The sequence below is a fragment of the Berghia stephanieae genome, chromosome 1, assembly GCF_034508935.2.
Source record: "Berghia stephanieae isolate SIO BIC M18660-M18661 chromosome 1, UCSD_Bste_1.3, whole genome shotgun sequence".
Taxonomy (NCBI): domain Eukaryota; kingdom Metazoa; phylum Mollusca; class Gastropoda; order Nudibranchia; family Aeolidiidae; genus Berghia; species Berghia stephanieae.
Window position 1 is genome coordinate 98,281,397 of NC_088360.1, and position 25,000 is coordinate 98,306,396.

General features: G+C 37.9%; 2 protein-coding genes across 3 annotated transcripts in view; one reads left to right on the forward strand and one right to left on the reverse strand.

Annotated features, from left to right (window-relative positions):
* Positions 1 to 25,000, reverse strand: part of LOC144960382 (uncharacterized) — a 125,554-nt gene that overhangs the window by 67,407 nt on the left and 33,147 nt on the right. Inside the window, exons 16-19 of the mRNA XM_078893494.1 lie at positions 24,683 to 24,811; positions 22,886 to 22,954; positions 19,911 to 19,999; positions 17,071 to 17,208 (exon numbers count right to left, since the gene is read on the reverse strand). Of these exons, the coding sequence (XP_078749620.1) occupies positions 17,071 to 17,208; positions 19,911 to 19,999; positions 22,886 to 22,954; positions 24,683 to 24,811 (425 nt within the window). The remainder of the gene's footprint in view (positions 1 to 17,070; positions 17,209 to 19,910; positions 20,000 to 22,885; positions 22,955 to 24,682; positions 24,812 to 25,000) is intronic.
* On the forward strand, positions 3,900 to 8,155 carry LOC144962506 (uncharacterized). 2 transcript variants are annotated; one of them, XM_078895507.1, is made up of 2 exons: positions 3,900 to 3,949; positions 6,478 to 8,155. In XM_078895507.1, exon 2 carries the CDS (start codon positions 6,625 to 6,627, stop codon positions 7,222 to 7,224), a length of 600 nt encoding a protein of 199 aa, XP_078751633.1. In that variant the 5' UTR covers positions 3,900 to 3,949; positions 6,478 to 6,624; the 3' UTR covers positions 7,225 to 8,155. The 2 variants fall into 2 exon arrangements, with proteins under 2 accessions (XP_078751633.1, XP_078751634.1); XM_078895508.1 differs by lacking the exon at positions 3,900 to 3,949 and adding an exon at positions 4,580 to 4,871.

A 25,000-nucleotide genomic window follows, 5' to 3' on the forward strand; every position in this document is an offset into this window, starting at 1 on the left:
GAAATGTTATATTATATAGATAGTTCGAAGATGACGTCACTTAGGTCTTTGTTATTGTTTTTTTTTTTTTGCCATCCGCGTTTATGAGTAATGCTCACTGAACTGTATTAACCCGACTATAAACGTTCATGGATACACAGAGTTTTGTGTGTTGGTCCGTTATACTTCCGGATGGCAATGTTATGAGCTTCTTAGCCAAGCGCATACTATCTATATGTTAACGATGGCTACGTTTAGAGGCTGTATTTAGGAGCATATTTTGATTACGTCGAGGGACAGCTAATTGATTTGAAATGTTATATTATATAAATTGTGACCTTCTCATTTTTTCCCTTGGAAACTACGAATTTTTGACATTTCAAGTTGGCAGCTCTGCTATTCGAGATTTTGCTTTTTTCTAGCGCAAATTAAATGTCAAGGGGAAAGGGGTGGGGGGGGGGGGGGGGGGGGGCGAAGTGGTCGATGGTAAACCATCTCCTTACCACCTACAACATAATCGTCACATTTGTTACGACACAGTATACATTTTTCTTATTCAGATTTATTTTGTACATCGCACACTTTGAATAATGATCTTTGTTTAAAAAGAACAAAAAGTTGTTTGAGTTTTTAAAAAATCAATTTGTCTGTTGGGTAAGCCTGCTGTTTATTTGGGAAAATACTGAAAATAATCGGTAAGGAGGAATCAATTAAGGCATTGCACTGTGACCCGGAAGGTCCCGGGTTCGAGTCCCGCTTCAGGCACTTTCGTTACTTTTCCTTTGGGCAAGATTATTACCCCCCCCCCCCCCCCAATTTGCTCAATTAGACAAACAAACATGGGTGATTCTCGTTGACAGACATCTTGTTTGATGAATTATATATATTCCTTCATGGAATGCCTAGGCCAAGATATCTTATGATGTCGTGGCGGAAGGGCGTGAATATTGTTTTTTAATGTCAAGCCTACTGTAATGATATCAGCGAAATAAAAGGAAAATAAAACCAACCTTCTTCATTCTTGTGTTAAAATCAATTCTATTTTTTAAATCAGTTTTTGATTGTTTGTTTGTTTGTTTGTATGTTTGTCGTTTTTTTTTCCGTGCGGCTATGCGCTCTTGTGGTATGACACCCGCCTTCGGACAGGAAGGTCTAGGGTTCGAGTTCCGCTTTGGGGCGGCGCATTGTTGGGTCCTTTACTCACATTCCCTCACCGTACTCGTACTCGGGGTATAAAATGAGTACCTGGTCGTTAACAGGAGGAAAACATTGTAGTATCGCCTCGTATCGTCTTGTCCTAAATGTTAAGGGTTGCTGATGGCTAGTTAGGGACCCCTTGTAAAGCGCTATGAGCACGTTTAGTGGATATTTCGCTACATAAATAGTCGTGTTTGGGTTGTTTCTTATTTTTTTCCTTGGGATTTTTTTTTTTTGGTCTTTTTTTTTTTTGTTTCTTTCTTTCGTTTTATTTTTTAATGCAAGAGGTGAAATGTTTATTGAATACAGCGGGACGTCGAAGATTGTAGGAATATTGGAGAAAAGAGAAGAAAAATAAACTCCTTCTTTTTCGCAAGAATAAGACCTGGCGTTCAAGCCAAAAGATCTTGAACTCATCCTGTATTAATAATTTCGAAAAATTCCCCAATGCTCTACGGAACCTAGGAAGGAGTTCGAAATTTAAAACACAAGACTTAAAGAATACTTGATTATCTCCTCTAACAACCTCATAAAGATTGATACTGTTATTAATTATATATTATTATATTATTATTATTATATTTATTATTATTTATTATTATTATTATTATTAATATTATTATATTATTATTATTATTATTATTATTATTATTATTATATATTGTTATTATTATATCATCATTATTATTATTATTGTTATTATTATTATTATTATTATTATTATTATTATTATTTATTATTATTATTATTATTATTATTATTATTATTATTATTATTATTATTATTATATTATATATTATTATTATTATTATTATTATGTGCGGCTATGTGGTCTTGTGGTATGACACTCGCTTTCGGATCGGAAGGTCCTGGGTTCGAGCCTCGCTTTGCGCATAGTTGAGTCCTTGGAAAAGACTCTTTACTCACATTCTCTCACCGTACTCAGGTGTAAAATAAGTACCTGACCGTTAACATCGTTGTCTCTGAAAAAAAATTGTCTCTTTATTCACATTCTTTCACCGTACTCAGGTGTAAAATAAGTACCTGACCGTTAACACCGTTGTCTCTGAAAAAAAAATGTATTATCGTGTCATGTCTCGTTCTTTATGTTACGTGTTGCTGTTGGTCGGAGACCTTTTATAAAGCGCTTTGAGCACGTTTAGTGGATATTGCGCTATATAAAAGTTGTTTTTTATTTCTTATCAAAATGTATATATATATTTTTTACAATGATTGTTTCTTGAATTATACGATTTGACATTAACAACTATCATTGTGGGTCCGGATATCATTACACGTCACAATCTATTTTTAGTCAAACTTGAACTGCTGTGGGTTTTGTGTGTGTGTGTGTGTGTGTGTGTGTGTGTGTGTGTGTGTGTGTGTGGTATATTTTTTCTTTCTTTTTAAACAAAGGATAATATTATGGACGCCTCGTTATACATTTGCTATCAAGCTATTGTGGAATCGGGTTTTTTTTCCTTACAAAACAAAGGAGTATAATAATATAGTAATAATATCAAAGACTTATATACTGCTTAATGCATACATAGGCTCTTAGCGCTTTACAACCAAACGCACGAATACACACACACACACACACACAGAGAGAGAGAGAGAGAGAGAGAGAGAGAGAGAGAGAGAGAGAGAGAGAGAGAGAGAGAGAGAGAGAGAGTACCGATTTTTAAACAAAAACGTTTATGATATAAAAATTGGTCCTTAAAATACGACATAGTCTTTAGTTTAAGCTTTAAACAGCTAAACGGCCGATTCCCTCAATACTTGTATTGTGGGAGAGCGTTCCAGGTTTGTGTACCAAAACAAGAGAACGCTCTCTCGCCAAGTTTTGTATTTGTTTTTGGTACAAGTAGCCGAGAGGTAGACCACGAGTAAAGAGTAAAGGTAGACCAAGAAAAACATATTTGAATAGTTTGAACAACTGGGTGACAGAGAAAGAGAACAGTAATATTAATTTTCTGAGGTTATCTGATCAGAAAGATGAATGGCGTACCATGCTCATCGATGTCTGGCACAGACTTGGTACTTGTAGAAGAAGAAGAAGCCGAAAGGATCCAGACGAGGATCTCAACTTTCTCGGCTGGCTGTTAATTTTGTTTTTGTTTCCTACAAACATAAATTCAGTTGTATCTTCATTTCATTTAAGTCTATTTGCATCCATCCATTCTTTAATCTTAATTATATGTATTTCAGGTTTGAGGGTCATTCAAATCGATCGACATTTGAAGGACGAGTTTTCTGGCCAAATATTTAAATACGTTGGATTTTTTTCTCTCCAGATTACGGCAGTTAACTGGTTAAGCATGGATCCATCTCCAGATTTTCTTTATAGCTGCCCCCTTTGTCAAGCGGAGTTTACAGTTCTTGGACAAAGCAGTTTTTGGCTGAAACGATATCCCAGTTACAGTTAACGTGTGTTGACTCCTTGTAACATCAAGTCAGGTTAACCGCGGAAGAAGAAGAAGAAGAAAAAGAAGAAGAAGAAGCGTTCATCATTGCACTTTACTGAACATGTGTGACAACACAACAAATATCAGATCAGACACTGGTGTAAGCTTTTATAAAGTGAAAAGTGTGAATGAAATAGTAACAATAATTAACAATACACACGTTTTACAGTTTTAAAAATATTAAAGCACATGTTTTAGTCGCACCAAATTTCCTTTAAAAACGCATACAATTAATTACGTTAGTAAAACGGAAGCCGTAATTAAACGCATCGATGTTGAAGACATCATGCAAGACAACTCAACAAGTGAGTAACATTTCATGTTTAATTCTTTTTTTTCTGAAATCTCCGGATTTCATTTTTTTAAAATCCAAATATTCCCTCAACTTACCCTAAGAAAAAATAAAAGCTAATACCTTTAACTAACCCTTATAGCACCTTTAATAACTAACCTAATAGAAGGAAAAAAGCATCCGACCTCGAGCTAACCCTAATTTAAAACAAACCAAACCTTGGACTGCTTTGCACTACCTTTCAATATTTTTTTAAAATGGTGGCGGAGAACCAAAACGATGGTCATATTAGGAGATTTTCAACTTTCACTACTAATCTATCAAGTTTTGTTCTAGAGTTGTTAAAATGCTTCTGTATATTGACTGACAAATTGAATAAATAAACGCCTGACAAAAGATCCTCCTTGAAAGAGATGTTACTTCTAGGGAGCTTACGGAAGGCCTCCCCAATGTGCGGCCATCTTGGTTAGTTATCGGTAGTGCCTGAGAGTCCCGGGCGTTCAAACCCTGACACAATTTGTAGACGGAGAAGTATTTATCTGTTTAATATTAGTCACGGGTAGATGTATGTTTAACCATATGACCACTCCTGTTAATACTGATAGCCTAAATAAGCTCAGAAGACACCAGCAAAGCATCATCTTTCAACTAAGAACACAACACATACTGCTCAACAGCAATTTAAGCAAAATTACAAAAGACGCGTCCCCCTTCCTGTCCCTTATGTCAACACCCCAATGAAACAGTAAAACACCACTTGCTTGAATGTCAACCTCTTGGAGACCTGAATACACATTCCTCCCAGCCCACCAAATCCAAGCACCAGTAACACATTGTATAGTCACCTGGAAAAACTACAAAAGACGTCTTACTTCTAATTCATGGCTCAAGACCGAAGGGCTAGAGCTCATGTGGTCGCTGGTTCGGATAAGTTAGTAAGTTTAATATTAGTCCTACTAGTCCATTTTCTTTCTTTGGATAAATAAAAAAATATTTAGCAATATCCACTAAACGCGCTCAAAGCGCTTTACACGAGGTCCCTGCCCAACAGCAGCACTTTACATGCAGAACGAGACATGACGCCTGTTAGGGGATATTACAATTTTTTTTCCGATTGAGACGACGCTGTTAACGGCAGCGTATGCCTACTCATTTTACACATGAGTATGGTGAGATAATGTGAGTTAAGAGCCTTTTCCAATTCCTCAACAATGCTGCCGAGCGAGGCTCGAAACCAGGACCTTCCGATCCGAAAGCGAGTGTCAAACCACAAGACCACTAGCGGCATGAAACAATAAAACATTAATTTAATTCAGTATATTTACTAATAGTCAATTTGTTTGTTTCCTTCTGAGTGGGTTTATTTTACCTCCCGTAAGACACGTGGAGCCTGAGCTTGACCCGGTCTCTATAGAGTGAAACGGACAACAGCAATTGCTTGTTTCCCTTTGGATAGGAGGCTAAGTTATCGCAAAGTACTTTCAGTCAGATCTAACAGACCCAGCTACCCTTTTACTCCTGGGTGGACAGGGGGTCAGAAAAAATCTCGGCTGCTCCCGGGATCGATCATGGTCCCCTTCCGTGCGAAGCGAGCGCTCTACCAACTGAGCTACCGGGACCACCAAATTGATAATATTCACTTGTGCTTGAAAGTGTATGAGTGTGTGTGTGTGTGTGTGTGTGTGTTGTTGTTGTTGTTGTTGTTGTTGTTATTTTACTTTGTATCGTTTTTATTTGTTCTTCTGCAAGGCGCTTACGGTCTAATTACTCGAGGTTAAATATTAAATATTAAAATTATTACTATCGTGGTCATCATAATCATCATCATCATCGTTGTCGTCATTGTCATTATTACTATTATTGAGAGAAGAAAAATAAAAGAAGAAGAAGAAGGAGGAGAGGAAGAAGAAGAAGAAGAAGAAGAAGAAGAAGAAGAAGAAGAAGAAGAAGAAGAAGAAGAAGAAGAAGAAGAAGAAGAAGAAGAAGAAGAAAGAAGAAGAGAAGAAGAAGAAGAAGAAGAAGAAGAAAAGAAGAAGAAGAAGAAGAAGAAGAAGAAGAAAGAAGAAGAAGAAGAAGAAGAAGAAGAGAAGAAGAAGAAGAAGAAGAAGAAGAAGAAAGAAGAAGAAGAAGAAGAAGAGAAGAAGAAAGAAGAAGAAGAAGAAGAAGAAGAAAGAAGAAGAAGAAGAAGAAGAAGAAGAAGAAGAAGGAAGAAGAGAAGAAGAAGAAGAAGAAGAAGAAGAAGAAGAGAGGAAGAAGGAGGAAGGAGGAGAAGAGAGGAGGAGGAGGAGGAGAGGAGGAAGAGGGAGGAGGAGGAGGAGATTAGGAGAGGAGGAGAGATTGAGAGGAGAAGGATAGGAGGAAGGAGGAGGAGGATTAGGAAGAGGAGGAAAAGGAGAAGGGGGATTAGGAGGAGGAGGAGGAGGAAGAGGAAGAGGAGAAGGAGGAGAAAAGGAGGAGGTGCTAGTGTCTTAACATATGTCAGTATGTGTATTGTGAAAAAAAATCAACTTAGATCTCTACCTCTTTCTCTCATCTCTCCAGCATCATGTCGGCTACTCTACCTACACCTATAAAGTGAGTGGGAGTCACCAGTTCCATTCGACTTAAAGGCGCTAAAATCACCCAAATCGTCGTCTTCTTGTTATTTTTTAAAATCAGAATTCAAAACAAAACGTCATCAAGCACAAGATGAGTAAATTTCACGAAGTCCCATTCTTAGTCGCCATAGCCGTCCTCCTATTTATCGTTGTTGGGGTTGGCGGCGAAGGAAAAGATAAGAAACAAACCATCAGTAAACATTACAAGAATATAACGTTAGAGAGATGGCACCATTTTTACACTGAAATCATCGAGAGGGACAAATGCAGAGAGTTTGCGGACGAATCATTTGAATTCAAGCCGACATCGAGGGTGAGCGACTGCGATTTAGCCAAGCAGGATTTCATGGAAGGCCAGGCGGTTTCATCTCACTGTACATCTGAGGAGTTCAAGAGAATGAGATCTCTCGCCTGCGAGACGGAGTATCACCCGGTGTGGTGGAATTTATCCCGCAAACTTTCCTTGCCGTGCAGGAAAGTGTTCAGTCAGATCGCGATAAACTCGAAAAGCAAGGAATCCTCGACTTGCGAATATGTCGCCAAGACTAAATCCAAAACGGTGCTGAGTGTGGGTGGGTGCACCACTGCAGAATTCAAAAGCATAATGAACACTGTTTGCGACGGTGTCGTCGCCGTTTCCACCTTATATTTGATTCTATGTTGTCTTTTGATCCATGGTGTAAACATTTGAAGTACTGTACTACATTATCTCCTTATTATTGTGCCAAACAGCCTTGGAGCGGTATTATGTCAGGGTGATTTTGGATTTTAAAAATAGAATTCATTTTATGGTAAAAAAAAAGACATAAGACTTTGGTCAAGTTTTTCATCAACACACGCATAAATATTATCAGGTCTGATAATGGGTTTGATTTAACACATTGTTGTGATAGACAACAATTTTGCATTTGTTTACAACAATGACGGGGTCCCGGTAGCTCAATTGGTAGAGCACTCGCTTCACACGCAAAGGGACCAAGATTAATCCCCGGTGCAGTCGAGATTTTTTTCCGACCTCCCCCCCCCCTTCCCCTGTCCACCCAGCAGTAAATGGGTAGTTGGTCTGTTAGATCTAGTGGAAAGTACTTTTGCGTCCTATCAAAAGGGTAGCAAGAAATTTCTACTGTTCGTTTCACGCTACAGAAATCGGGATAAAATCCTGCTCCGTGGATCAAATGGCTCTCTGGATTACTTTTTATTTTTATTTATCTAAATATTTTTTTTATTTATTTTTTTTGGCAACGATGAAGTCCATGACAAATTGGGTTATCAGACTTGCAAATGAGTACACGTCGGCTTTTTATGATTTCTTGGTGAGAATGAATAGCATTTCTTTTTTTTTTTCTTTTTTTTTTTTTAAATTGAATAGCCTTAAAGTTCACATGTTTTGTGATTTTAGCTCCCAAAAACCTTTACCATAATCCGTATCACCCCGACATGGTACCGCCCTGGGACGGGTATTCACAATTGATAGCGTATTAGATATTGCAGAACAAGCTCCTGTCGATTTATTTAAAGATGAAAAATCTTTTTGATGATGATGATGATGATACCTAAAAATATAATAATAATAATAATAATAATAATAATAATAATAATAATAATCATAATAATAATATTAATCCTATATATATATATATATATATATATATATATATATATATATATATATATATATATACATCCAGGGAGACAGAGAGAGAGAGAGAGAGAGAGAGAGAGAGGGTGGGGGGAGAGAGAGAGAGAGAGAAATACGAGTATATTGCAGCGTCTGTGTTCGAATAGAAGAGAGAAACCGTCCAGAAGAATACAAAAAAAAAAAAAAAGATGTGTTTTGGGATCAAACCCCTTCTTTAGCCAAGAACAAAAACGATGAAATGATTGATTGTGCACTACACGTAAAATCCGAACAGACGGTCGTCAATGCCCTCACCCCACAGATTTATATATTCCAAGATGTGCAACGAACCAGTTTTTTCGTGCACAATACTCTTCAACAGTCGTAACGTCCTTCCTTCCTAATGACGCATGGTAACTTAGTAACACTGGCTCTGAACAATCGGAACAATGGCGGACGCTCGAATGAAATATTTCCCCGGCGAGCATAAAAGCGGATTCAAAGGGAAAAAACCCACATAAATTTGATAATGTTTTGACTTTTACACATTCTGATCACAAGGCATATGAAAAGTTCTAGCCAGCAAGAAGAATAAAAAGTAATGATTTTCTTTGTTTAGAACCAAGATGGCCGCCGTTACCGGGCGACTTGACATCATACTACTGAATCCAATTGAAAATAAAACATATTACATTCACCATTGTTAATTTCTGGCTGAGAAATTTGTTTCTGAATTGTCAGATTCTCGGGGGAGGAAAAAATTCGCGCTCCTTAATTGTCGAGCACTTTAAAAGATTCATGTATATCAATTTATCTCAATTTCGCCTGTATATATATATATATATATATATATATATATATATATATATATATATATATATATATATATATATATAATCAAGTATAATTATGATCAACTTATACAATATTGTTTCGAGCATTCGCTCTCTTCAGCAAGTGATGAGAGCGAATGCTCGAAATAATATTATCTCATGTTTTTAAAAAAAAATATATATATATATATATATATATATATATATATATATATATATATATATATATATATATATATATATATATATATATTAGTAAAAAGCCCGCAATTTCGCGGGGAAAGAACTATTTTCATTCGATACTGTACTCACCATCATTTAATGAGGGCAGATTGGTAAACAACGTTGTCTGTTTTAATTTGGTATATCTTCGGTTGATTTTTCTGTGTGGCCCAATAATATATTTAATAATATATTCCCTCAACTAACCCCAAGAAAAAATTAAACCTAGTACCTTTAATTAACCCCAATAGGAAAAACAAACACCCTAGCACTTTAATAATACTTATGACTAACCTTAATAGGAAAAAAAATCATCCGATCTCGAGCTAACCCTAATAGAAAAAATCATGACAAATTGAATAAATAAACGCCTGACAAAAGATCAAAGGTGAAAATACAAATTTAAAGAATACTGGGGATGTAGGAGCTTTCGGAATGTCTCCCCTTTACTTAACTTATGGAAAAACAAACTTCCTAGCACCTTTAATAAGACTTATGACTAACCTCTCGAGCTAACCCCGAATAGAAAAAAAAAACAACTCTCGGACTGCTTTGCACTACCTTTCAATATTTAACAAATCAAAATGGCGGCTGAAAATCAAAACAATGGTCAAATTAAGAAATTTTAAACTTTCACAAATCTATCAAGGTTTGTTCTAGAGTTTTTAAAATACTTCTAGATATAATGACAAATTGAATAAATAAATGCCTGACAAAATATCAACGGTGAAAATACAAATTTAAAGAATACTGGGGATGTAGGAGCTTTCGAAATGTCTCCCCTTTACTTAACTTATGGAAAAACAAACATCCTAGCACCTTTACTAAGACTTATAACTAACCTTAATAGAAAAAGAAATATCCTCGATCTCGAGCTAACCCTAATGGTAAAAAAAGAATCAAAATGGCGACTGAAATACCTTCATGTGATCAAGTGAATAATATCACTGAATGCCACGATTTGCTGAAAAATGCCAACACCCACACACACATGTATACACCACACACAACACACACACACACACAAACACAAACACACACACGCACAAATACACACACACACACACACAAACATACATGCAATTAGAACATACATAACAACACTGATCACCGCTAAATCAACAACACAACGGAAGTAATAATAATACTTGATGTCATAAATAGATGACGCAAATTGACAACTTTTTACAGTGTCAAAATTAGTTGATTTTGGGAGTCAAGTGTCGTCGTTGGTACATATTTTATGATATCTGTTTGACTCAACGAACTTTCAAACTGACTTTAAATTATAAAAGGAAATCAAGTTATCTGTTTATCTATCTGTAAAAAATACATTTCTAATTTTCAAATCTTTCAGTAGAGTTGTGCGCCTATTCAATTTTTTTATTGACTCAAATAAGCACAATGTTCTCCACAAGGCTATATTTTTTAAAGAAAGGATATGTGTGTGTGTGTGTGTGTGTGTGTGTGTGTCTGTGTGTGTGTGTGTGTGTGTTTGCTCTTTAAATCAAGATTGCAATGGTGCCCAAGTTGCAACAATGCAATGAAACGCTTCTAGCTTTTTTCTTATGAAGACCGCGGTCTTATGCGAACAATGTATTATAACGCCAAAAAGTAACTTTGAATAGAAAAATACATAAATTCAGTGCAGTTTTTCATTTTAATATCTATTGTTCACCCTTACTTCAACATTTGTACTGTAACATGGGGTTATTTGGGCCACTTTTCTTGAAAGAGATTAGCGCATCGAAATTTATTTTTCAAAACCTAACAATATCTAATATTGTTTTCACTCATTATAAGATTTTGAAAAAAAAGAAAGAAAGTTTTTGGGTATACTATTCTTTTTCAAGAAAAGTGGCCCAAGTAATCCCTGGTGGTCCAAATAACCCATGGTAGTCCAAGTAACCCTTGGTGGCCCAACCCTTGGTGGCCCAACCCCTGATGGTCCAAATAACCCATGGTAGCCCAAGTAACCCCTGGTGGCCCAAGTAACCTCTGGTAGCCCAAGTAACCCCTGGTGGCCCAAGGAACCCCTGATGGTCCAAGTAAACCCTGGTAGCCCAAGTAACCCCTGGTGGTCCAAGTAATCCCTGGTGGCCCAAGTAACCCCTGGTAGCTTAAGTAACCCTTGGTAGCCCCAATAACCCCTGGTGGCCCAAGTAACCCCTGATGGTCCAAGTAACCCCTGGTCGCCCAAGTAGTGCTTAGGCCACTGGGACCCCCCCCCCCCCTTGGGAGTTTATGCCACTATGTTTTTCAAATAATAGAACTTATTGGCCATACAAATTCCACTGTTACCGTAAAAATAAGTGTCATTTAAGAGAGTTATGGCCCTTTGAAAAAAGTGAGTTGTGTCCCCTTGCAAAAAAGAGACAACATTTCTTTCAAAGGCTCTGGAGACTACAATATTAATTCAAATATATGCAAATTGGGTATCAAACTGAAGGAAATTGAATATACTATCAAACTATGTGCACAGCTTTCAATTTGTAAATATTATATAGATTCACAGAAAGTTGAAACAATTTGTCAGTAATCTCATGAAGTGTCATATCTAAACTTATGGGCTATTTCAGTGTTTTACACAAAAATTATTTTAATATGGCCAAAAACAGCATGTTCATTAAACATGTAGCACTGAAGAAAGCTATGGCCCAAGCCTCAACAACAACCTTCATATTTCTACGTCACAGGAAAAACTAAAAGTGTACGCAACCCTTAAATTTTTCTCCACTTTGTGGGATGCCAAATTCATCATAATTTTCATATTTTTAAACATGGTATTGATGTCCAGTTGTCACATTTAAAAGTAAGTTGAAGGTGTGGTAAAAACAATAGATATATCATGAAAAAAGACTAATTTGTTCACAACCCAAGTGAAGCATCATTACCGAAGACTTTTGAACGAAATCGCATTGTTATATTATGAAGAATAATTGATACTCAAAAGGGATTCTTGATTCAAGATGCAGTAAGTACATAAAAACAATATCCTTATGTGTTTTGCAAACATGCTTTACTCCTTAACAGTTTGCACTGCTCACCAATTTATTACATATCATCATCATCAGTAGCAAAATCCTCTTCGTCCTCTGAAGTGTCGTCAAGGAAATCACTGTCAAAGCTATCACTACCATTCTCGGCATATGTATCTTCGTCAGTACTGGTGCAGCTTTCTACATACACAATTTCCTGCAACTCATCTGGAATGAAAGCATCTTTGAACCACTGTACTTCCAATTCATTTGCAGAATTTCTCTGCCAACCGTTATCCTCTGGTTTTGGAATGCTAGGATTCTGGCACACTGCATTCCTCCAAATGAGAGTTTGAAAGTTGGCTCTTGATATGTGCAGTGACAATACTTGACTACAAAGAGGCATCTGACACAGATCAATTCCACCACTGCATGAGATGGTACCTTTCTTTCCTTTGAAATGCTGGCGAACTATGTCATACCTCACTTTGTTGACACTTGTGCATGAGGTTTTGCCATACAGCTTGCACACAAATGACTCTAACATGAGACAGTCATTACTCGAAACAGCTGCTGATGTTCCAAATCTGGAGAACAGAATTCTAAGATCTTCTTCCTTTTGAAGAAATTTTAGAGCTTTCAGCTTTCCTTGCCCAGCAAAGCAACTTGTTGTGTCACAGCCTGTGAATGCATGGACATCAAGTAATGCATCACACATCTGTTTAGACAAAGTCTTTGCTATCTGAGAGACATTGATTTGTCGCCTGTTGTTGCCACAGCCAGTATAAAAAATCCGGGTCTTTCCAATTGTCGCTGAGAATGAAAGGAGAAGTAAGAAGGCATCCTTGTCTTGTGATCTGACAACAATTGTTTCACAGTTTGGTTGGCGGGAAGCATATTGACAGTGCAGTATAATTCGTGTGTCTGCCTCTTCATGTGATGAGTAGAGATCTAGACAAGGTACAGCTGTGGTAAATTCATCCGTGTCACTGTAAAGTAAGGTGCATCTCTCTTCACAGACAAAGAAGATTTCCCTGTTTCTCAGTTTCTTTGCATATTCGTTACTTTCCCATTCCTTGAGGAGAAACCTGATAAGGGATCTTTTGTTATCAACGCAGCTGAGAAATGATTTCCAACGTCTGGGCACTGTTGTTGCAGATCCTCTTAACAAGTATGCATTATCTTCAGAAGATCCTCTCCTCAATCTCTCACAACCTTTGATTGAATCTTCTATGTAAGTATCAGTCACAAAGTGTACACAAGCTGCTTGTGGTAAGGAGGAAAATGTAAGTTTGGCTACTTCACCAAATGTATTTGGGATTGCTGACAGAGTTTGTAACAGTGCATTGCCATCAACAATGTAAACGGTATTTGTTTTTGTTTTTGCATAATCCTCAAACATTAATGAATTGTCAGGCGTGAGCTTGTGCAACAGAGTTGCTTTGTTGGTCTTCAGAGGTAAACCATCTGATGAAGCCAGCGACCATGGAGTAGGTGTTAGAGGATATTGAAGAACTTTTTGAAGATCAACACTGTGCTCTTGGGACAAAACAAGAAGCTGGCCAAATAAATTTCTTTGTGCCTTGATTTTGACCACGTTCATGTCTTTTTTCACTGTTACCACTTTCCTCAATGATGCAAATGTCTTGGTCTTGTTCCTTTCTAATGGCTTGTGAAATTCTACAGTCTTTTCCTTCAGTCTGTTTTCAAACAAAACTTTCAAACAATCTTTTTCCTGTTTTTTCCACGGCTAGCAGGTCATCAGCAACATCCTCTTGCACTTTCATTCCTGAAGCTAGACTGACCAGACCATCTTCAACTTCAAAGGGATTGATAAATGCTGAAAATGCCTGGAGGATCTTTTGCACTCGCTTTTCACTTTGTCTTTTTTCTGCAAGGCTCAATTCTTTGTGGGTGTCTATATCTATACAGTTGTTGTTGCTGATCATTCTTTGGGTTGCTGATACATATTCTGCTCGATTGCGTCTTGTTACACTCCAACGGTAATAGCTTGAAAGACTCTTGCTGAACCCAACAATACCTCCTTTTGTCTTTGCATGTTTGTTTATTGTTTGTCCAATGGTCATATCAACTGCTATTCTTCCAGCAGGCGTCCTTGATCTGGAGACACTAAATCCATTATCTTGTAACATTTCTTCTGCCCCTGGGTGGGAATGAATCAGGTTGGCTAGTGACACAAAATATACACTGAGATACTTGGCATAATTGTGGTGATTCATGGTAAAAAGCAGTGGGCACAGTTCTTTTAAACAAGATATATGAAGAAGAAAGTTGTTTGTCTTTGTAGCTCGCAGAAACTGGAGGAGAAGCCAAACTATGTCCATGTATTGGATCAGTATTGTGCAGTTTTTCCGTACTTTCCTAAGCGGACACTCTCTTTGAAGGCTTCATACTGGGAAAATAACTCAGCATACACAGTTGACTGGAGAATTTTATTAGCTGTATGGCTTGAAATTCCTTCGGTGAATTCCTTTATGTAAGACATGAGGTCTTTACTGAGTTTTGAATCCGTGTCCTGCTCAAATTTTGCAAGCAGAAGCCTCTCTAGAGCCTCCAAAACAGACACATGCACTCGTATAACCCTGTTGTAGTTCTTTCCACTCATAACCCTATCCATAGAACCATGTGCACATAGCCCTGCTTCAGTCACAATTTCCTCAAAACCAGATCCACTTTGGAGCTTTCCCAGGGCACCAAGATATGACATTATGGTGTGAAAGACACCCAGGTGAATAATGACTGTTTTGTAAAGCTGTGGGTTTTGCCAGACAATATCGTAAGCTTTCTTTACTACAGCAAGGTCAAATGTTACAAATGTATATGTGTTATATGCCCATTAATCATGCCTGAATTGTGCTAGTACAAAATTCCTCTTGTTTATTTATCACTGAAAGGAAGCAAATACACTGTAATATATATTTTTTTCATATTATAGAGAAAATGGCTATCAAAAATTTAAAAAACCCTATATAGCTTTGTAAAATATTTTATGATATGAGGCAAAAAATGAGAAATGACAATAAAATTCCACTATTTATTGCATTTGAAGCAATTTTAGGGTGATAAACAATCATTTTATGCACAAAAATGAGTTCACGAAAAATTGCACCCGATAACTTTTCAAGGGCCATAACTCCTGTAAATGATACTTGTAAAAACTGTAACACCCAGATTAATTTGTGTTATATGTTCCTGAAGCATGCCTGAATTGTGCTTGTGCAAAATCCCTCTTGTTTATTCATCCTGAAGGGAAACAAGTACACTGTAATAGATTTTTTTTTTCAAATTATAGAGAAAATGGCTATCAAAGATTTAAAAACGCTATATGGCTTTGTAAAATATTTTATGATATGAGGCAAAAAATGAGAAATGACAATAAAATTCCACTATTTATTGCATTTGAAGCAATTTTAGGGTGATAAACAATCATTTTATGCACAAAAATGAGTTCACGAAAAATTGCACCCGATGACCTTTCAAGGGCCATAACTCCTGTAAATGATACTTGAAAAAACTGTAACACCCGGATTAATTTGTGTTATATGTCCCTGAAGCATGCCTGAATTGTGCTAGTGCAAAATCCCTCTTGTTTATTCATCCTGAAGGGAAACAAGTACACTGTAATAGATTTTATATTCAAATTATAGAGAAAATGGCTATCAAAGATTTTAAAACGCTATATGGCTTTGAAAAAAATTTTATGATATGAGGCAAAAAAATGAGAAATTACAATAAAATTCCATTATTGATTGTATGTGAAACAATTTTAAGGTGATAAACAACCATTTTATGCACAAAAACGATTTCACAAAAAATTGCACCTAATGACCTTTCAAGGGCCGTAACTCTCGTAAATGACACTTGAAAAAACGGTAACACCCGGATTAATACTCAAGATATATTGCTGTTTCAGAAAAACCATGTGGCGAAAACTCCCCCAGGGGGGGGGGGGGAGGGTTTCGCCCACTGGCCCATGCACTAAAGTAACCCCTGGTGGTCTAAGTAACCCCTGGTGGCCCAAGTAACCCCTGATGGCCCATGTAACCTCTGGTGGTCCAAGTAACCCCTGGAAGCCCAAGTAACCCCTGGTAGCCCAAGTAACCCCTGGTGGCCCATGTAACCCCTGATGGCCCAATTAACCCCTGATGGCCCAAGTAACCCCTGGTAGCCCAAGTAACCCCTGGTAGCCCAAGTAACCCCTGGTAAGCCAAGTAACCCATGATGGCCCAAGTAACCCTTGGTGGTCCAATTTCCCCCTGATGGCCCAAATAACCCCTGGTGACCCAAATAACCCCTGGTGGTCTAAGTAACCCCTGGTGGCCCAAGTAACCCTTGATGGCCCAAATAAACCCCGGTGGCCCAAGTAACCCCTGGTGGACCAAATAACCCCTGGTGGTCTAAGTAACCCCTGACGGCCCAAATAAACCCCGGTGGCCCAAGTAACCCCTGATGGTCCAAGTAACCCCTTGTGGTCCAAGTAACCCCTTGTGGTCCACGTAACCCCTGGTGGTCCAAGTAACCCCTGTGGTGGTCCAAATAACCCCTGGTGGCCCAAGTAACCCCATATTATGTATAACATTCGATATTAAAGCGAAAGTGTTGTGGTCCCATTATTCCACCACTAAACCATAACAATATTGGGTTGTCAGACCTACAAGTAGGCTAAGTAAAAGGCCAATAAAATTCCTTAAATAGCCAAAAAAAAAAAAAAAAAATGAACTAAAATTGTCAAAGATCTGATTGTTTCAAATCTTAATCAATTTGACGACATCAGGTCCACTCCGGCATAACACCATATTGACACAATAGGTTATATATAATCAATGATAATCTAATCTGACTAAAGCGAGAAAAAGTCAACTTACAAATCAGCAGTTGATACGATAAAAAGGTGGTCCACAATGATCAGGCTTCTAACTGAAGCGTCAAACTGTATGGTCAGCATGCAATAAAACGTTGGACGCCGCCACAGACGAACAGAACGGTCATCGGATCCAGTGATTCTGGAAGAATGGAAAAAAAAAAGAAAATAATAAGACTATGATTATAATTATACATCTATACTGACCACATTGCAACTATGTGGTCTAGTGGTATGACACTCGCAGCATGTTTACATTTATCAATAAATATTCAATTGTTGTATAGCAACAAACCATAATGATAGATGATTAGTGCGGGTATGTGGTCTAGTGGTATGATACTCGTTTTCTGATCGGAAGGTCCTGGGTTCGAGTCTCGCACTCGGTGCATAGTTGAGTGCTTAGAAAAGGCTCTTTACTCACATTCTCTCACCGCACTCAGGTGTAAAATGAGTACCTGGCCGTTAACGGCAGTGTCTTTGTCCGAAAAATTGTAATATAGCCTAACATGCGACATGTCCCGTCCTACATGTTAAATGTTGCTGTTGACCAGGGACCCCTTGTAAAGTGCTTTGGACACATTTTAGTATTTTAGTGGATATTGCGCTATATACAAGCTCAATTTTGAAAAAAAAATTTTGGATGAAAACCAGAATATAGATTGACGTCTCATAAACCCCACTCATGCCTCATGCCTACCCAAAAACTTGAATGATATTTAATAGGTGGTTCAAAATGGCCAGATCTAACAGACACTGATACAAAAAGTGACTAAAGATTAATTAATTTAACAGAGGGTCCTAAAGCTTGGTGAAATATATAAATCTAAACATAAGCATTAAGTGGTGAAATTTAAAGGTTTCTCAGAATAAATACTAAGTAGTTATTCATAGCCATCAGGACAATTGGGGAATTGAGAGTATATTCATAGTCATCGTTAACATATAGCCTAACACTAGAATCCTCTAGGACTTGCAGTTTTACGTCAATTTTTAGATTTGTGTAGCGTCTAGTGAGTTGTCATTAGTAGAGCTCATGGAAACAAGTAATTTCATTGGTTGAACTATTGAATACAACTCACGATTTGTTTTCTTTTGTGGCAAAAACTGGGATTTTGACGTCATTTTTTGGTCAGTGTCAGGCTATAACTTTACGATGACTACGGTATATTCCAATAATGGTATAAACTTGAGTTTATATATATAGCGCAATATCCACTAAACGTGCTCAAAGCGCAAGCCAACAGCAAGACGGAATGTGTAGAATGAGACACGTTGCCTGCTAGGCGATAATACAAATCTTTTTTGACAGAGACAACGCTGTTAACAGCCAGGTACTCATTTTACACCTGAGTGTGGTGAGATAATGTGAGTAAAGAGTCAACTATGCCTCGAGCAAGGCTTGAACCCAGGAATTTCTGATCCAAAAGCGAGTGTCATACCACTAGACCACATAGCCGCACGTATGGTATCATTGAATGGTCAATAGTAGTAATAGCTTGCTATCTTTTGGTTAGGATGCAAGTCTACTGCAAAGTATTTTCTACCAGATCTAACAGACCCAGCAACCCAATCACTGCTGGGTGGACAGGAAGGGTTCTGAAAAAAAAAAAATCTTGCCTTCACCCGGGATCAATCGCTATCTTTTTGAGTGTGAAGCCAGTACTCTACCAACTGAGCTATGCACTGACATAAAACCGTTTTGAGACAATCGGTCATATATTATTGAATTAACTCTCTCGAGTTCATTGCATGGAAAATTGACCAAATTTGTTCGATTTTCAATGAGGGTGAACTCGAGAGAGTTAACATAATATCCATTTGTGGCCCATCTTCTCAAATTGGTATTATGTCGGAATGTATTAGATTTTAAAAATTGAAGCTCGAGTCAAAATGTTCAGAAATAAGAAACATTAGTCCGTCCCATTTTAAGCAACTAAACCTAATCTTTCTCCTTAATAACAGAAACAGACGTAACTCAAGTCTCATACAGTCCTCCAGAGCCATTAGTTAGACCCATGGAGTGAGTTTTTTCCCCAGTTTCTGTAGTGTAAAACAGACAAAAGCGATTGATTTCTACCCTCTGGACAGGATGCTAGTCTATTGAAAAGTACTTTCCACAATAGCTAACAGACCCAGCTGCCCAATCATTGCTGGGTTGACAGAGGGAGTCAGAAAAAAAAATCTCAACGTCATACAGAATCGATCTGAGTCCCTTTGCTAGTGTAGGGAGAGCTCTAACAACTGAGCTTTTGGGACCCCCAAGTTTTTTTTATATTCAGCTAAAAATTCAACTGTTTCCTCAACCACACCGACCGATGTTCACGTATTTACATGTCTGATAACCCAAATTGTTAAGGTCTCATTGTTATAATGGAAATAATCAAAAACCAACGCAAAAATATTCTTCTCCATTACAACTATGTTAAAATGAGCCCATAATAACATCCGGTTAACAGACCTGAAAATATGTTTATGTCAACTCTGCCATAATACATTTTTGAAACAACAGGCCACATTGTGCGGCTATGTGGTCTAGTGGTATGACACTCACTTTCGGATCAGAATGTCCTGGGTTCGAGCCTTGCTCGGTGCATAGTTGAGTCCTTGGAGAAGGCTCTTTACTCACATTCTCTCGCCGTATTCAGGTGTAAAATGAGTACCTGGCCGTTAACAGCGTTGTCTCTATCTGAAAAAAAATTGTATTACAAGCGTCATTTCCCGTCCTACATGTTAAATGTTGCTGTTGGCCAGGGACCACTTGTAAAGCGCTTCGAGCATGTTTAGTAGATATTGCCCTATATAAATGCTCATTTAAAAACGTTTTTAAAACTCATGACTCACAGTAAATCCCCGTCAAACTTCAGACACGTCACAGAATCAGCATGACCTTGAAGTGTTGCCATTTGAGAAAACTTCTTCATATCCCAAATCTGAAAGAAGAAAGTCAACTCAAGGAATATTTGAAAATGTTATCCCTATTTAGATATTAAAATGTTTATGGCACAGACCATATCATCTACTTGATATTGAATTTTGAACTACTGATGAGACAACGAAGCACAGTAGTACGGTCTTTGCTGCATAGTAAGGCAATACGTGAAATGGGGTTACTTTGCGCCAAGTGGTGACTTTGCCTCAACCAGTTTTTGAGTATTCTCAGATTTATGCAGTTATTTCCCTTGTTGTCTAACAAAGGTATCGAGAGGATAATTCTTTTTCTTTATTTTATAATTGTCACAAAACTAAATATAGTCTAATTTGTCCAAACCTATAGAGGCAAAGTCACCCTTGAGGCAAAGTCACCAAACCTCTTTAGACAATGAAAAGACAATGAGAAGCAGTTTCATTCCCAGAAGGTACTGAGTTTGAATCCCCACCATGATGTACGACCTTGGACAAGACACCTCACCTTTGATCACTTTGCTCACTGCACTGCTGTTGACACCAGAGTTATTTCAGTCTACCCTTGGAACTAGAGTCCTAAGACAAATTTAATCAATCGGATGGTGAAAAGATTTGAACTGAGATATTGCCAAGTTTAGTTAGGTCAGTTTTGATCAAAAATGAGTTCTTGTCATAAATGATTAAATCAACCCTTTTTAGTACATCTTCGGGAAATATCAAAGGTTAATTTCACTTCTAAATATTTTTTAACAGCTAGTCAAGTTGAAAAAAGTATGAAATTTGAGAAAAGTTGCTGAATACCTTTCCTATACTTCTGACCATAACTTCATGAAAAATTACCCGATTTACTTCGAATAAATATTAAAATGCTCTGGGGAGCATATTTTATCAGAAAATGAAAAAAAAAGATGCAAATCCAAAATGTTCACCTTCATCATCATCATCATCATCATCATCATCATCATCATCATCATCATCATCATCATCATCATCATCATCATCAACATTTTCATTATTCATTTCATCAGTGTGTATGGCAGCATTCGCCCTGGTGTGCTATATTTTTATAATACTCAAAAAAAAAAAGATAACAAGTACTATGTATACCAACTGTGATACAGAAATGACTAGATAGTTTTACATATCCACTTAACGATAATGAGGCAATCCTAAAATCTCATTGTCAAATTAAAAACAGTGCATATCGTGCTCAAAAATGTAAGGCTCTGTGTCTCAACTGCACAGTGTCTCATCTCACCTGGACACAAAGTCAAGCAATCTTGCACATGGTGGATGGGCAGCAGTGATTGTGGACAATTCTAGTCCCAACGGTGTGTCCTTTAGTAATGGGCAGCAGTGATTGTGGACGATTCTAGTCCCAACGGTGTGTCCTTTAGTAATGGGCAGCAGTGATTGTAGACAATTCTAGTCCCAACGGTGTGTCCTTTAGTAATGGGCAGCAGTGATTGTGGACAATTCTAGTCCCAACGGTGTGACATTTAGTAATGGGCAGCAGTGATTGTGGACAATTCTAGTCCCAACGGTGTGTCCTTTAGTAATGGGCAGCAGTGATTGTGGACAATTCTAGTCCCAACGGTGTGCCCTTTAGTAATGGGCAGAAGCAGTGATTGTGGACAATTCTAATTCTAGTCCCAACGGTGTGTCCTTTAGTAATGGGCAGCAGTGATTGTGGACAATTCTAATTCTAGTCCCAACGGTGTGCCCTTTAGTAATGGGCAGCAGTGATTGTGGACAATTCTAGTCCCAACGGTGTGCCCTTTAGTAATGGTCAGCAGTGATTGTGGACAATTCTAGTCCTAACGGTGTGCCCTTTAGTAATGGGCAGCAGTGATTGTGGACAATTCTAATTCTAGTCCCAACGGTGTGTCCTTTAGTAATGGGCAGCAGTGATCGTGGATAATTCTAATTCTAGTCCCAACAGTGTGTCCTTTAGTAATGGGCAGCAGTGATTGTGGACAATTCTAATTCTAGTCCCAACGGTGTGTCCTTTAGTAATAGGCAGCAGTGATCGTGGACAATTCTAGTCCCAACGGTGTGTCCTTTAGTAATGGGCAGCAGTGATTGTGGACAATTCTAATTCTAGTCCCAACGGTGTGTCCTTTAGTAATGGGCAGCAGTGATTGTGGACAATTCTAATTCTAGTCCCAACGGTGTGTCCTTTAGTAATGGGCAGCAGTGATTGTGGACAATTCTAATTCTAGTCCCAACGGTGTGTCCTTTAGTAATGGGCAGCAGTGATCGTGGACAATTCTAGTCCCAACGGTGTGTCCTTTAGTAATGGGCAGCAGTGATTGTGGACAATTCTAATTCTAGTCCCAACGGTGCATCCTTTAGTAATGGGCAGCAGTGATTGTGGACAATTCTAATTCTAGTCCCAACGGTGTGTCCTTTAGTAATGGGCAGCAGTGATCGTGGACAATTCTAGTCCCAACGGTGTGTCCTTTAGTAATGGGCAGCAGTGATTGTGGACAATTCTAGTTCCAACATTGTGTTCTTTAGTAAGTATTAATTCAGAAACGTTTGTTGAGCAGGCAATATGTTGATAACAACAAGAAATGAAGAGAGTAGGAAATTGCCAGAAAACATTAGAGAATAAAAATATTTGTGGCAGAGATGGGGGTTCGAACCCGTGACCTTACTAGTACGACAACTCCGCTTGGCCAGGGTGAGCGTGACTCTACCGTATGAGCTATCTACCACTCCCATTTTACCACTAAGGTCACGGGTTCAAAACATTTTTATTCTCTATTGTCTTCTGGCACTTTCCTACTCACTTCATTTCTTGCCCTTCGGTAACACACTTATTATGTACATAACCCCACTCGACTTTTTTTTTCTTCTTATCTTTACCAATAATCGTTCAGAAATGATGAAAAGTTTTCTCTACTTACGATAATGAGGCAATCCCAAGACCCTGTAGCCATTATGTCGTTGTCAAATTGAACACAGCGAATACCACCCTGGAACAGTAAATAAGACAGATTTTGAGTGTGAATTAAAAAACAAAAAAAACAACAACAAAAAAAACAAACAAAGAAAACAAATAAGCATTATATAGCGCATTATTTACTAAACGTGCTCAAAGCACTTTATAAGGAGTCCCTAATCAATAGCAACACTTAACACGTAGGACGCAACATGACACCTGTTCGGTAATATTAGATTTTTTTCCGCACAGAGACAACTCGGTTAACAGCCAGGTAGTCATTTTACACCTGAGTACGGTGAAAGAATGTAAGTAAAAAGCCTTCTCCAAGGATTCAACTAAGCACTGCGCAGAGTGGAACTCGAACCCTCAGATCTACATACTGATCTAAAGGTGAGTGTCATACCAGTAGACCACAAAAGCCGAAATGTGCAATAAATTATATTTCAACAATCAAATTTGATAAAAATTCAAACTGAATTTGTTTTAAGTTTTGATCAAAAAAAAAATAAAAAACATATTCAAAAGCCTTTCTAAATTATTTTGGGGGTCAGTTGATTGAGCATTTGCTTCATAAGCAAATGGATCAAGATCAATCCCTTGTGCAGTTGAGATTTTTCTGACCCCGCTGTCTACCCACCCGTGAATGGGCAGCTGGGTCTATTAGATCTGATAGAAAGTCCATTGCAATAGACTAGCATCCTATCCAAAGGACAGCAAGCAATTGCTATTGTCCATTTCACGCCATAGAAACTGGGATAAACTTCAGCTCCATGGGTCTAATGGTTGTGAAGGACTTCTTTCTCTAAATTAATTTAGTACTTATTTTTTTACTATCATACCAGGCATGTATGTATAAGTGCAGGCATGTATGTATAAGTGCCTAGGAATAGCATTGATAAAATGCAGATCTTTATCCATCTTTATCACCATTTTTCTTAGTTCGTGGGTTGTGGGTGTTGCCATCTTGAGACATTCATAAAAAAAAAAAATTAATTGAGACAGTGTCATCCTGTAAAAAGTGCTACCAGAGCAGAAAAGTTAAATTCAGAAACAATCAATACCACGGAAAGTTGATTTTTCTTCAAATCTGTGCTTTTACCTTGCAGGCACACATACGTTTGATTACAAGAATTTTTGTGCTGCTATCCAATAAGTAAAAGTAATAAAAATAAAATTCCTTTTATTCATCCAATAGGGGATATTTGTCTCTAGGGTCTATTCCAAGTATAAGACTGGAATAACTTAGGCGTAAGCGCAGTGCAGCACTGCAAATTGAGCAAAGGCGAGGTGACTTGCTCAAGGCCACACAGCCCAGCGGCAGATGATTAAACTCGGTACCTTTTGGGTACGAAGCAAAGACTGTACCGGTGCGCCACACTGCCCCCCAAAGTAAAACTTTAACTTATTACAGATTTAAAGAATTGGAACTAAATTGATCAAATGTTTATGCCTTATGTGGCGGGGGGGGGGGGGGGGGGGGGATACCAATAGCTCAGTTGGTAGAGCACTCGCTTCACGTGCAAAGGGATCAAATCAATCCTGGGTGAAGTCAAGATTTTTTCCTGACCCCACTGTTCACCCAGCAGTGATTGAGTATCTGGGTCTGTTCGATCTGGTGGAAAGTACTTTTTCAATAGACTAGCATTGTATCCAAAGGGTAGCAAGCAGTTGCTATTGTCCACTTCTTGCTATAAAAAAGTCAGGATAAACTTTGGCTCAATGGGCCTAATAGCTCTGGCTCTGAAGGACTATTTTATACCTTGTGTCCGGTGAACTCGTGTAGAAATCTTCCACTTCTGACATCCCATAGACGGATGACACGATCAAGACCGCAGGTCACAAGACGTCTCTTGTCAAAATGTATACAATTTATGGCATTGATATGACCCTGGTGACATGAAGGAATTTGTCATAAAATGTAATGTGTTCCATCAAATTCGTGATTTTTCAGGGTGAACTACAAACCAAAATGTGAACTTAAAGCTAAAAGCGTTTTGAGCTTGCTGAGATACAGGGTAAGGCCGTGAAGTCATGTAGTTTAATATAAAAAGTAAAAATGAAATAATAATAATGCTAT

Bases quoted from the DNA above. Each gene is read 5' to 3' on its own strand.
- LOC144962506 (XM_078895507.1), top strand. From the start codon at position 6,625: ATGAGTAAATTTCACGAAGTCCCATTCTTAGTCGCCATAGCCGTCCTC.